A 14709-nucleotide genomic window follows, 5' to 3' on the forward strand; every position below is an offset into this window, starting at 1 on the left:
AAAAGACTGAAAAGCATAGTAATATATCACTCTTCAGATCGTAGAGAGCAGAATGCTGCTGCAATTTCAAAGTTTAAGAGATTGGGGCTGAGTTATATTAGTATTTAGAGCAGTGGGGATTTGTTAACCTTTTTTTTGGTTAAGGAACCCTATAATTATATTGTGAAATTCTGAAGAACCCCCAACCCTCCCTAATACTGTGTCTGAGATCAGATGCATTGTAAGGAACCCCAACCCTCTCTAATAGCGCATCTCAGATAAGATGCATTGTAAGGAACCCCAACCCTCTCTAATAGCGTGAGATCAGATGCATTGTAAGGAACCCCAACCCTAATACTGTGTCTGGGATCAAATGCATTGTAAATTCTTCTGTACAGTATTTTGTACAATTTTCAAATGATCTGACAATTTCAGGAAACCCATTGAAAAACACTGATTTAGAAGTTCTCAAATGGCATCAACAGCAACAATGCTTCATTACCATTAGTAACAAAATGCCAACTCAAATACCGGTTAATTTCACCATTACATATGTAATTGAGGTGAAAAAAGGCGAGTTGAATAGGGAACTAATGGCAAATTGTGCGACTACACCTCTCCCCCCTACACTGGGCTAAGGCAGATATTTTCTTCTCATTCTTCAGTCTTATTTCTGCTCTATTCATTAGTGACATAAGGTGATAGCCGAGTATTGTTTGTCCAGAAATTGTTACTAGTCACTTTACTCACAGGTGCATTGAAAATAAAATGATAACTGTGTAATATTTATCTGAGCTGGGATACATAATCAGCACTTCATAGGGAAATTATATCATCAAACAGCAGTTATTCACTATCTGTGTGCACTGCAGACATCTCCAGATAATGATTACAAATATGGCTGAGCTGCCAGAATACCCGACCTGTCCGGCACTAAGGCCAGTTCTCACATAACAGTCATTAACTACTACTGCTGCTGCGTTAATGAATCGCGTGGATTCCCGTCTCTGCCGTGTGGATTTCACGCTTTTATAAGTTTGACTCTTTTTTTTGCCCACATTACAGATGGCGCCAGCCTTCAACAAAGAGGGCTGGCAGCGCCCGCGTGCTATGGCGCGTGCCGTCCACGATGATTGGCTGACGTGAGTCGGGAGAGGCCGTCGGCAGCTGCCTCACAAGGCGCCTCCCACCCAAGGCTTTTTGGTTTATATGTCGCAACTCTATGACGTCGCAAGGAACATTCGGGCGGTCGCTGTAAAAAAAAATTAAAAAAACGTGCGTGTGTGCACGCGCGGCGGTAGCGGCGTGTTGATGGCAGGCGCGGAGGATGAAGCTGCGCTGTTCAGACGCGGAGCCGGACAGGTACGGTGAGCCGCAGGAGACAGTCAGCGCAGCCCCGCACTCACCCAGGGAGCCGGGCTGGCTGCTGTGACGTCACTGCTTAGTGGAGTATAACCGGGCCTGACTTCAGGAGAGGCGCAACTTACTAAACGGACACAAATACACATCCTTATACGGATTATACTGTATTTAGAACTTACAAATACAAAACTATGAGGGGAAAAACAATATCACTCTTTCTCCATTAGTGTACTCCCCTCCTATGTAGAGATATAGTCACTCTAAGCTCTGAGAATTGCAATGCGGTGCTGGCCCCTCTGGCAGGAAAGGTGTTGCACTTTTTTTCTACCCCTGGATAAGCTGTAATAAAATAGCGTGCTATCTTATCTGCATATATGTTTCCTGTGTGTGCTCATCCCATCTCTTCTCGCACACCTTCCTCTCTGATGCGTATGTGCTCCGGGTTTCCATCCGTGTTCTTTGCACGGGCCTATATATAACGGTAGACGTGCGCTCAAAGACTGGACTGATCAATACTTGCGGGTGCTGGAACTCGGGAAGCAAGGTCCACAATAGCCGTAAAGTAAGAGTAGCTCTCCCGGATACATTTCGATAGCGACGTGGCATTTAATATCACCGTTTCGGTCCAACGCAGTGGAGCTGCTCACCTTGAAAAGGGTACACTGCGTTGGTCGAAACGTTTGGTAATGAATGCCACACCACTATCTGCGAGAGCTGCTCCTTTTTCCTTACTGATGTGGCCTTTGCATGAACCTCCCATCTGTTGCACTTAATTTGTCCAGATCACTTACCGTATTTCCTTGATTGTAAGACGCGCCATCGATTTTGGCCCTTACAATTAAGGAAAATTACTTTTTCACTTGCCATGTTTCAGGAGAGGTCTCATGTCAGCGGAGGATGAAGCGGCGGCGGCGGCAGGAGAGGTCCCACGTCTGCAGGTGGTTGAAGATGGACAGCGGACGGTAGTGCGGCAGCAGGACAGGTCCCAAATCTGCAGGTGAATGAAGATAAGAAGAGGCGGCGGCAGGAGAGCAGAGCAGGAGCAGAGTGGCATAGGGGAACAGCTTGGTAGGTGCACACTATAACACCGGAAGTTGACCGGTATCTAACTTCCGGTTACAGTGTGCACCTCCCAAGCCGTTCCCCTGTGCCGCTCTGCTCCTGCTCAGCTCTCCTGTTATTATGATTTCCTGCCGCCACCGCCCGCTGTCTTATCTTCATTTACCTGCATACTTGGGACCTGTCCTGCTGCCGCACTCCCGGCCGCTGTCCATCTTCAACCATTTGCAGACGTGGGACCTCTCCTGCCGCCGCCCTCTTCGTCCTCCGCTGACATGGGACCTCTCCTGAAACCTGCTAAGTGAAAAGAGGGGGTTGGTACTGTAGACTTTTTGTTTTTTTTAAATTTTTTAAATGCATAGATTCTAAGGCTAAGGTCCCAGTGCCTCCGCTGCACGCACGCGAGGCTGGCGGCGCGTGCAGCCGATTCCCCGGTCTGCAGTGAGTTGCAGGAAGAGAGACTGGGGGAGGGAGTGAGGGGGGCGCGGCCATGACGTCACCCAGCAGGTTTGCCCTCATTGGCTGAACCACCGGGGGGCGTTGCCTAGTGCTCCGTCACGAGTCCTGCTCCCAATTCTATTGAGAGCAGGAGAAACTCTCGCCACAGCGCTGCGGCCCCCCCTCGGGCCCGGCGCCATTGAGGGGAGGGCTCTCGTCCCTGCAGCGTCCACCACAGCGGGCGCTGCAATAGCATGCTGGGATAAAGCCTAAGACGCAGCCCGATTTCAGACATGTGAAAAAAAGTGCATCTTAGAATCGAGGAAATAGGGTAATATAAAGAACTATAGCAGAGTCGTCCATCCCCCGTAACTATAAAGTGCAGCCCTGGTAAGGAGATACTTGCATGGGGATATTTGTGTTTTACAGACTGGGCATATGTTAATGGGATCATTGCAAATGCTTTCAGCACTCCTAGTAATAGGTTGCTGATGCAATGCGCTGTGCTCTGAATAAGTCATGCAAAGGATGATGGGTGGTGAAGTTTGAAACAAAAAAAACGTGAGACTACATTTGATTTTAAAAGCCTCAACTTAAAAGCAAATATAACTGTGTGTATGCTTTGCATGTTTGAGGGCCCGGACCAAGCTCTCTTCCCCCCCCCCCCCCCCTCAAACAGGTCAGGTTTTCAGGATATCCCTGCTTCAGAGGCCCCTGATTGAACCACCTGTGCTGAAGCTAAGATATCCTGAAAACCTGACCTGTTTGGGGGAGGGCTTGAGGACTGGAGTTGAGCACCTCTGCTCTACGTCGGGTGCACAATCTTTCCCTGTTGCGTTCCCTTACCTTATCTCCGGCTCTCGGCGTCAAATGACGCCGCAGTGTGACGTCACGTTGCCATGGTGACGCGCCGCCGAAGACAAGGTAAGTGACGTTGCAGAGGTCTCACGCGATCCCCCGGCATTCATTTAAATGCCTTGGGGGAAGAGAACGGAACCGCTGCAACCGCCGCGCCCCCCAGTTTGTGCAGCCCTGCTCCACGTCATGCTTTTATAATGCAGTGTTTAAATCAAACGAACGGTTGCGTTTTCATTTTATACCTTTGCTACATATCATCCTTCTTGGAACCTGCTCATCATTAATCACGGTGCTGCAGGTTGCGTTTACATGCACTGTTCTTGCCTGGGCTGGGAAGAGACAGACTGAGACGGCCATGGCTCGTTTGTCTACCTACTAGTTTGTAGGTAATTAGTCCGCTCGAGCTTCTTGTAGCAGAAAGCGTCTAATATTTGGGGCACCTTATGGACACAGTGCTTTCCTTTTGAAGGGAGATGGCACTCATATATAAGCAAAAAGCAAAACCCAGGATTACAATATTATATGTATGTATTATTATATGTGTATGTAATGTGTGGGTCTGTGTATATCAATGTGCATGTTCACATCAGTGTGTCTTTGTTTAGATTGTGTGCACCAGTGTATATTTGTGAATTTGTGGGAGCATCAGATGTAGGCATTTGGGGCAAGAAGCTGGTATAAAAAGCTAGTGTTTACAAAGTAATTGCTTCATCTACCAAAACGGGATATAATTAAAAAGTAAAATTATAAAGCTTACAAAACATTTAATTTTGTATTTTTAAAAAAAATATATTAATTATTGTATTATCAATACCCTTATAGTGTTTGTAAGTCATCCAGGCTAATTGGGGGAAACAATATGGCTGTTTGGGTCAGGGTTTGCGAAAGCGGCTGATATTGTGGCCTCTTATCGTCCATGTTTGTGATGCACCACCATATTTTTATTTTTGTGTCAAAATTGAACAAAAAAAGACAGGTCAGGGATTACATATCAGTACTGAGGACCCCTATAAGAGTAGAAAAATATAGATGTTCCCAGAAGAGGTTGCTGCTTTAAGATATTTAATTTGTTTTTCTATGGATATTGCTACAATAATTTTATTTTGTGTAAAAAAAAAAAAATCTGCCGATTAGTGGAGTTTAACCCCATTTTTGGGTGTTTTGTGTTTTTATATACTTTAGCTGAAATTGCTTTTATTGGACCTGTTTTGAATAGCCTGTGCTTCAAGTATATTTATAGATAATAAACTTAAATTAACATCAGTAATAACTAACTTTATAGTTACTATTGAATTATATTTCTTTAGTTATTAAAGTAGTACACTAGGTTTGGAAATGAGCAAGCAAAGTATAGGTATTCGCTTTGATCCCACACTGTTGTATGCCAGGAGCTCAGCCATGCGACTTACAAAAGCAACTTATGGGGCTTTGCAGCTTTTAGATGGGATTTGAGGTGTCACAGAAGTTACTCTGCTCTTTCTCTTGTTATGGCGACTCACAAACTGAAACGTTCCCTCCCCAGAGTGACGACTCGGATATCTGGGACGATACGGCATTGATCAAAGCGTATGATAAGGCGGTGGTATCATTTAAGGTAATAATGTTTGCTTTCTTTTATTTTGTGTGGTTTGTTTATTTTGCACATGTCTGCAGTGGTCAAAGCGGCATTCAAACATTTGAATAAAAACTAATTTATGGAACATGGGGCGAATCCATTTTTAATTGGAAAGATAATGTGACTCCAAATGTGTAGATGGGAACAAGGGGATAGAAGAGCACACAGACACCCCTAATAGTGTAAAGCCTAATTTTAATTGGATGCAGTTACCAACAGGTAGCTTTAAAACAGCATGTAGTGTTACCCCAGCGGGAGGGACCCGCCACGACTCTCCAGTCTCCTCCGATCAGCGTCCCGCTCCACGCAGTCGGTGGCCTGGGAGGTATCGGCTGCACCGGCGTCCTCGTGACGGTGGAATTACGTCACTAGTGGGTTTCCCTGCTTGTGCCTTCGGAGGCACAGCAGCTGTTACAGCAAACGGCTGACAGCCTGAATGGCTGCCTCTGCCTCCAAGGTCTCTGCTCTCTGCTCTACGTGTTTTGCAAGACTATTCTTGCTTTGTCGGGAGAAAATGTGTACATGATGATGGAGCGTTCGTACTCCGCAGCGTCACTTGTTGGTGTTTATGTTGCTACTTTTGTTGAATTATATTGCGCTTGCAGAAAGCTCTGAAGAACGGAGAATGTACGGCTGCCCCCAAGAGACCGGAAGAAAAACATGCTGGCACCAAAAGAAAGAATAACAAGAAAAACAAATGCAGGAAGAAGAGTAACACAGCCCCTTTAAAAAAGGTGATCTGTAATGGAAATGTCTAGCTTTTCTGCTTGTGTTTTACATGCTGCTGGGCTTCTTGACCTTTAAAAGGCAATTATTGATTTTGTTTGTATAGACATAAAACACCTGTGCTCAGAACAAACCTATTATATTAACCATAGAGTAAACACACTGACTCTGATAGCGAAACTGAGAGTATGAAGCAGGGGAGCCTGGTTCAATTCCCGGTGTCGGCTCCTTGTGATCTTGGACAAGTCACTTTATCTCCCTGTGCCTCAGGCACCAAAAACACAGATTGTAAAATCATCTGGACAGGGACCCGTTTTTGTATAATCCTATGTACAATGCTAATTACTGCGCACTATATTGTAATTGAGAAGCTCTTTCAGTCCCATTGGGAGAAAAGCGCTATATGAAATAAAAGGTTATTATTATACTTGCAAAATAGTGCTAAGTTTCTTTTCTTTTTTTTCTTAATTCGCTTCACATAGCATTAGCTTTGTGGCTCAGCCAGTTCAAGACTTGTACCAATCTTTATCTTCCAGTGGCGAGTAGGAGAGTTGTGCAACGCAGTTTGGTCAGAGGACGGCAGTGTTTACCCAGCTACCATCTCTGCCATTGATACAAAAAGAGGGACCTGCATGGTTATTTATACAGGCTATGGCAACACCGAGCAGCAAGGCTTGTCCGACCTGCTCCTCCCGGACACTTCTGAAGCAGAGAGTGATCAGAGGGATCCAGGACAGGTAGGAAATCTGAAGAGGAATCCCCACTGTATTTTCCCATCAAATCAAAAACTCTTGTGCTAATGGCCTTTGCTTTGCATTTTTCCCTGTGATCACATACCTTGTTCTAAAATCACTCGGTCGTTTCGGTCTTGGAGAAAGTGATGTGAAAACAATTAATCTTGAATTGTGATTTTTTTTTAAATTATTATTATTAACAAAACCACTTTATAATTCAGTCCTAATCATTGTAAATTTGGAACTGGAGATTTTTCTTCTCGTTTTAGGTAGGGACAAAATAGAATAAGGTGTTGCCTTTGCTATTTGTCAGTGTGATTTTCATGGCCAAGATACAGTGACTATGTAACAGGCAAAAATGTGCTAACACTGAATCCCTACCAACACTGAATCCCTACCAACACTGAATCCCTACCAACACTGAATCCCTACCAACACTGAATCCCTACCAACACTGAATCCCTACCAACACTGAATCCCTACCAACACTGAATCCCTACCAACACTGAATCCCTACCAACACTGAATCCCTACCAACACTGAATCCCTACCAACACTGAATCCCTACCAACACTGAATCCCTACCAACACTGAATCCCTACCAACACTGAATCCCTACCAACACTGAATCCCTACCAACACTGAATCCCTACCAACACTGAATCCCTACCAACACTGAAACCTTTTTTTTAATTTAAAAAAAAAAAAAAAAAAAAATCTTTCCTCAATATATAAAGGGAAACTGTAGAAACTCCCCAAAAATAAACTCTAATTTTGCACTGAAAATTTGAAACGTCTCTTTGGACATAGCAGCAGGTTTTTTTAAAACTTTTTTTTCCCCTTCATTGTTTGAATACGGTTTTTATTATGAGCATTTTTAACTTTATTTGCTGTACATAGTTTAATTTACAGGCAGGTCGCAATCTGATTTGTGATGCCAGAGACATGGGCTTGATTCAATATGCAGTGACGCCGCTTCCCTGGGATTTAATAGGGGCCTTAGCAAAGTTGGTGACTTGCCCCAGGTCGATGGTGCTAGTTCTAGGAACACTCCAGGCTCCTGAGCTACAGTACTTAAAGCAGCACTCTGTGCTGCTCATTCTTTTTGGGGGGGGGGGTGACATTATTAATTTGTTTACCTTTTTTGTATATCTCGGAGGACCCTGCAGAGTTCAACCGCACCGCTCTTGTTCTCAGGGACTCCCCGGTTGCTGGTTAAAATTAACCTTTAAATCTCCCAGACAAAAATACTTGCCCAGGAGAAGAATATGGCTGCCGGGTCAGCCTTGGCTCCAGCAGCCGGCCGATGGTGTTGCGGCTTTCTGTTGATGAGCCTTTTTATAATTTAGCAACATGTAAAAGATGTATATTTATCAGCAACCATTGGGTCCCTGGAGTTTGAAGCAGTATGACTGAATTGTGCAGGACCCCTGGATTGCCTAAAGTAAGGAAAGGTTAAAAATGGGGGGGGGGGTTGCTGTCGATCAGATTTAATGGTTTAGAGAACGTGGCTATTCAGCGTGGATTTTGGAACAGGTTTATCAAAAGTGTGGTAGTTTTATTTCATCCTCTTTAAATATAAAGGCAGAAAAAGTCATGCTGGTTAGGTGCGTTTTACCACAGGCAAAGATATGGCCCCTAAGTTTTTTACTAATTTTAGTTTGGAATTTGGTGCCATCTGTAATGTTTTGAGGAAACGCTGGTAGGTCTTGGGCCTGGATGCAGACTTGGCTGGTACCCATGATACAGAAGCGCCCAATTTGTATCCCAGTGAGGGAACAACCACTAGGACATCTGTTGTCCCCGTGTCTTTACCATGACCTTCCCCTCACGGATCAAACAGTTGGGGATGTATGAATGTGGGGAATGTGGGGAACGGATTTGCAAATGTTATAATTTTGACTTGTGAAATTCTTGGATCGGGCCCCCATTTTGACGTTCGCGATTTTATAAATTGTGATAAATCATTCGTCATCTATTTAGTTACATGCAAATGTGGTGTCCAATATACAGCTAACCCCAATATACATATTGCTTAATTTAACCACATGGCAAAAGGGGGGGGGGGAACCACACCTCTGAAGGTAGTGTGTGTGTGTGTGTGTGTGTGTGTGTGTGTGTGTGTGTGTGTGTGTGTGTGTGTGTATGTATCTATCTCACTAAAGGTAGTGCGCGTATATATGTATCTATCTCACTGAAGGTAGCACGCGTGTGTATGTGTATATATGTATCTATGTATCTCTACTCATCTCAGGACTTAGAAAAATAAAGTTTATTGATAAATATTATTTATTTTTTGTATAGTGTGACGCTAATACTATTCTCTCTTACATTTAATGTCCAGTTGATAATTAACAGTAACATTTGCCATTAAAGGTAGACTATCCATTTACTCTAGTAATGCAACACTTGTCCACTGATATTACACCCTGTTATTTTTTTCCCAGGATGTGAATGGAGATCAGAATTCAACAGATGAAAGTGACATGTCGTCCAGATCCCCTGAAAACAAGAATCATCCTCACCGGACCACAGCAAAGTCATCTCAATGGAACTCCCACTTCCCCCCTGCTCCACCTCCTTTTGTGCCTGGCCTGGGCAGGGTAAGAATGTTAAGACACTTTTTGATATCTTTTACAGCACAAGGTCTGTCTGAATTCCTCCGCTGGAGGAAAGTCAGAGGATGGACGGAGCTAAAACAGTTTTCTAGCTACCTGTCACCACTGCCTGCTTCAGCCAAATGCAGCTTTTGTAGTAGGCTTGATTAATAACCATTAGTGTCCCTGCTTCTCTCGCTTGAAAGTTGCTAACCTTACAGTTCTTGCTGCATGTTGTAAAGCAGGACCCTTTGGCATGGAAGGAGTAATGATCTTAAACACATGCATTTCCTAGTTGCAGTGTATACAAATGTAATCTGTATTTCTTTTTTGCAGTATGGGGAGAAGCCAAATGAAGCCCCTCCCTTCCTGGCTGGCTGGCCCCCACCATTTCCTGCGGGACCCCCTGTAAGTCATGGGAATTTAGCATTGGGATGTTGTTGGTCACAGTCCCTTTATACAAATAGTGAAAGGTTTAATTGGGATCGCTTTTTAATATTACACATAATTAATTTTTTACATGATATATTGTATAAAACGCTCTTTCGGGCCTGAGGGAAATTTAGCACATTTATGTATATACTGAAATGCACCGTTGTACACTGCTTTTTTTTACTTGCTTTGCCCACTGGCTATAATTTTATTACTTGGTAGATTAATTTGTGGTGACCAGCTAACATAATAAAAAAAAGTATTGTTTAAAAAAGTCAGTTCTTTTGTCAGTTCATTTTTAAAATAGATTAATTTAAAATATTGATGCATACATTTTTCCATCCAAGAATTGATGTAGAGAAAAAACTGAGAAGAGCTCTAGTACCATGTAGAAAGTAAATTAAATAACCTATCTAACCTAAAAATAAATTAAATAACCTATCTAACCTAAAAATAAATGTTATAGGCGGTGCACCCAGGAGCAGAAAGGAAAATGAACCATAACACTCCAAAAGGGCTACTCAAAAATAGGTATAGCAAATTACTAATTATAATATTTATTGAAAAGTCAAAGATCAAAAAATGGACAAACAGTAAAACCAATTAAAAAACATATATAGTGTCTACACCAGATCAGTACAAAATAAGACCAAATGTATGCGGCAAGCAAAGAGAAAACAGGGTACTAAATAAACAGCATGAGAAGTTGAATGTAAATGAGAAATGCTGCAGAATGTTACTGATGCATAGTAATCCCAGTGACCCCTACAAAACAGGAGGAGTTCAAGAGAAACCTCTCCTGAGTAGCGAGATGACTATCCAGCTGTAAGCAAATGCATGAATCTAGAAGCAAAACCATGGTGGAACATATGATCAAATGGTCACAAAATATAACGCTATATGGTGAGATGTAATACAAACCAAATTGGTTGCAATGATGTGAAAAAGCACAGACTGGTTATAAAGGAGTACCGGAGCGTTAGTAAGTCCGTCATGGGCAAAATATGTTTCAATCGATGGCTGCTAGTTTGTGGTCTACAATCTACATTTAGCTGTAAATAGTGGCACCCCAGAACGAACACCGAATCAACGGCACACCACGGTCACGGTTTACTTGTACGTCAATGAACAACTGCTAGTTCACGATCCGTGGTCTGCGGTGGCTGTAAATAAAAGCACCCCAGGGCAAACAAAAGAACCGCTTCAATGAACGGCTGTTACTTCAGGAACCGTGGTCAGCGGTCTACGATCTGCGCCGCCGCCTCCTACGTTCCAGATCAGTCGCAAGCAAACTATGACCATGGTGCGCAGTGGATTTGGTGGTTTTTTCCCGGTGGGCCTTCACTTGGTCATAGCACTCTGCAGATCGTAGACCGCTGACCACAGTTCCTGAAGTAACAGCCGTTCATTGAAGCGGTTCTTTTGTTTGCCCTGGGGTGCTTTTATTTACAGCCACCGCTGACCACGGATCGTGAACTAGCAGTTGTTCATTGACGTACAAGTAAACCGTGACCGTGGTGCGCCGTTGATTCGGTGTTCGTTCTGGGGTGCCACTATTTACAGCAAATGTAGATTGTAGACCACAAACTAGCAGCCATCGATTGAAACATATATTTTGCCTATGACGGACTTACTAACGCTCCGGTACTCCTTTATAACCAGTCTGTGCTTTTTCACATCATTGCAACCAATTTGGTTTGTATTACATCTCGCCATATAGCGTTATATTTTGTGACCATTTGATCATATGTTCCACCATGGTTTTGCTTCTAGATTCATGCATTTGCTTACAGCTGGATAGTCATCCCTCTACTCAGGAGAGGTTTCTCTTGAACCCCTCCTGTTTTGTAGGGGTCACTGGGATTACTATGCACCAGTAACATTCTGCAGCATTTCTCATTTACATTCAACTTCTCATGCTGTTTATTTAGTACCCTGTTTTCTCTTTGCTTGCCGCATACATTTGGTCTTATTTTGTACTGATCTGGTTTAGACACTATATATGTTTTTTAATTGGTTTTACGGTTTGTCCATTTTTGGATCTTTGACTTTTCAATAAATATTATAATTAGTAATTTGCTATACCTATTTTTGAGTGGCTCTTTTTGGAGTTTCTACAGTTTGTCTCTTGGATTCTGTACTCTCTTATTATGGTTCAAGAATTGATATAGATATGCATTCCTTTGTGTCATGTTCAGGACAGATCGGCACAAATTACTTTGACATGTTGTTGTAAGCAGTTTAGTGATGAGGTGTTTTTCTTAATATTTACAAACGCTTATCTGGAATAGGAACATGGTGGAGGGGACGATTTATGGTCCCATGTTCTCTTAGCTCTGTGTTCTGTTCTGTTTTTAGCTGATTCCGCCTCCCCCTCCAATGGGTCCTGATACCTGTGAAGATGAAGATGCTTTGGGAAGTATGTTAATTTCGTGGTACATGAGTGGGTATCACACTGGTTACTACCTGGTAAGTTGCAAGTCATGTACTCTGCTTAGATCTCCTATCTTCCCTTATTCTCTGTTGCTGTATCCTTTCTAAGTCTACCAGTCCCAGCGTGTAACATTTTAGGGAATCCTGCTCTGTGTATTTTCTTATAGGGGTTAAAACAGAGCCGGATGGAAGCTGCTAAACACCCTAATCAGAAGTAACATCAAACATACCTTCACTAACATGTAAGTATCCCAGTATCTTATGGGGAAATACATAGCATGGAGTATGTGGGGCAAGTATGATTCTGTGGTAACATGATGCCGTTGACAGCGAGGAAGCCCCCTTCAGATCCCAAGGTTAATTCTTCGTGACCATGGGCAAGTAACAGTCTTCTCCCTCAGAACGGAATTTTTATACATTTGTCTTAATGTTCGGAGCTTTGACAAAGCTACTTGTCCAGCACAAGTGAAAATGTAGCAATGTGATTTTAGGGATTTTGGAATCAATCCTTAGAAATCACACGTTCATCAGCTCCTGCTCCACGATGGGTTAATAACTGTGCATTTAGGGAGGGCACAGTGGTACATTTTGATAGTAATATCCCACAATGTCCGGTGCTGTTTATTTCTATATATAGATCACCTAGCCCCAAAAAAACCTTATTCTTTTGGGGGGATCAGACTAGAAGACAAGTGTAGCACTACGCAGGGAAATTACAGGAAAAATAGTATTTCAGTCTATCCACATAGCTAACGTTTCGGTCCTCGCAGGGACCTTTCAGGGAGAACTGAGATGAGAATCGTGGTATTAGTGCTGGGTGATGTATATGGTTATCTATTCATTGTATGTTAGCATACGCAACAACGTGTGTGTGTGTTAGTGTGTGTGTGTGTGTGTGTGTGTGTGTGTGTGTGTGTTAGTGTGTGTGTGTGTGTTAGTGTGTGTGTGTGTGTTAGTGTGTGTGTGTGTGTTAGTGTGTGTGTGTGTGTTAGTGTGTGTGTGTGTGTTAGTTATGCAAAGCTATAATTGTTTTTTATTTATTTTTTCCCAACTGCAGGCATCTCTCCTAGGGAGAGCACATGTCTTTCTGGGCTGTTAAGACTGAACAATGAAAACTACAAGTTTCTGGATCTCATCTGTCATTCTACATTGAATTATCTCGCTATTTTGTAGGTTACAGGTTACCCCGATCATTGAAACTGTAACATTGCTCAAGATTATCTTTTCTTGCCATAGCTTGAGATTGCATTTTTTTTATATATATTTCTGTTTAAGATGCTGCCCAGTAACCTATTCATTGTTATTAATTTAATCATTTCATCTGTCTTATACACTATGTTTAACAGGAAATGTAAAATCTTTGTGTACAGAGCACTTTTTTTTTTTCTTCAGATTTCATATTTGTCCTTCAGAAACTTTATTTTTTATGATTTCTGTAGGTGAAATATAGTCATTTGTTTTAATGTACCTTGGGGCTCCACAATATTTTTTGTCTTCAGAGGTTTAATTATAGCCGGAGCGAATGTTTCATACGGCCGGAATGTCCCTCTGCGAAACATTGCTAAGCTGTGTGGCACCTTGTGGCACATTCCCGACAATGCAAACGAAGCCGTAAATGTTACTATGTTTAGTTACCAGTATGTTAAATTGTGTGCGGAAAAATCAATGCGCAGTATTTGAGACGGGAGCAGATCACTTTCTAGACCCATGTAATAGTAAACAGGCTACAGATTGTCATGGTGCCTTCCAGCTTTTGGCTATAGACATAACATTGGACAAATTGAGAGCTCTCTAGTTGTTCACAATGTTTTAATAATCTCCTTTTTGTTTAGTTCATCTGCATCTACAGGTCACATAAGAAGATTAATATTTTGAATAATTTGGGTCAAATGTTAAGGGTCACACCATATCAATTTTAAGTTTGTAGACTACTAATCTTTTCTCCCATAAAGTTTAAACCATTTTATGAATGATACAAGAAGGTCCAGATAAGGCTGTCAAACCTTTTACATCTTAAATTTACTTATTTTGATAAGTATACTTTTTTTTTAAAATAAGGAAACAATAAAATTACGTTTTTCGTCAACATTTTGATTTTTTTCTTATACATTGAGGGGCTCTGTTACACAATCATGTCAGTTGGTATACCAATAAAAAACATACTGTATCAGATGACCTCCTTAGTGCTCTCTACATAGACGTATTTGTCACTTTATTTACGTTTTACATTGTTCAACAATGTTTTTATGCTGAACATTTGCAACATTAATGTTACCTGGAGCGTATGATTACTGCACATCCATTTGGCTCTATCCCTGTCTGGGGCTGGTGTATAGCTTTGATCATGACAACGCTATCTTTGATTTTTGAGATTAACATGACTGATCACAGTGTGTATTCGGAGGAAAACTTTTTGTCTGGGCTAATAAGTGGTTAACAGAAGGGGGATGCAATACAGATAACAGTGAATTCTCCC

The 14709-nt window shown here is 42.2% G+C and overlaps 1 protein-coding gene across 1 annotated transcript; it reads left to right on the forward strand.

The window, feature by feature from the left end:
• Positions 1–1151: 1151 nt before the first annotated feature.
• On the forward strand, positions 1152–14319 carry LOC142490144 (survival of motor neuron protein-like). Its single transcript, XM_075592010.1, has 9 exons — positions 1152–1341; positions 5219–5290; positions 5917–6045; positions 6574–6774; positions 9219–9374; positions 9705–9776; positions 12159–12269; positions 12401–12475; positions 13291–14319. Exons 1-8 carry the CDS (start codon positions 1291–1293, stop codon positions 12449–12451), a joined length of 843 nt encoding a protein of 280 aa, XP_075448125.1. The 5' UTR covers positions 1152–1290; the 3' UTR covers positions 12452–12475; positions 13291–14319.
• The last annotated feature ends 390 nt before the right edge of the window (positions 14320–14709 follow it).

Source organism: Ascaphus truei, chromosome 1 (genome assembly GCF_040206685.1).
Source record: "Ascaphus truei isolate aAscTru1 chromosome 1, aAscTru1.hap1, whole genome shotgun sequence".
In the NCBI taxonomy this organism is placed as follows: domain Eukaryota; kingdom Metazoa; phylum Chordata; class Amphibia; order Anura; family Ascaphidae; genus Ascaphus; species Ascaphus truei.

What these genes read in the sequence shown, in the direction of transcription:
- LOC142490144 (XM_075592010.1), top strand. Translation starts at nt 1,291, where the DNA reads ATGGCAGGCGCGGAGGATGAAGCTGCGCTGTTCAGACGCGGAGCCGGA. An exon ending in AGGCGGTGGTATCATTTAAG is followed by an intron (nt 5,291 to 5,916) that starts GTAATAATGTTT and finishes TTGCGCTTGCAG; the next exon opens with AAAGCTCTGAAGAACGGAGA. An exon ending in ACACAGCCCCTTTAAAAAAG is followed by an intron (nt 6,046 to 6,573) that starts GTGATCTGTAAT and finishes TTTATCTTCCAG; the next exon opens with TGGCGAGTAGGAGAGTTGTG.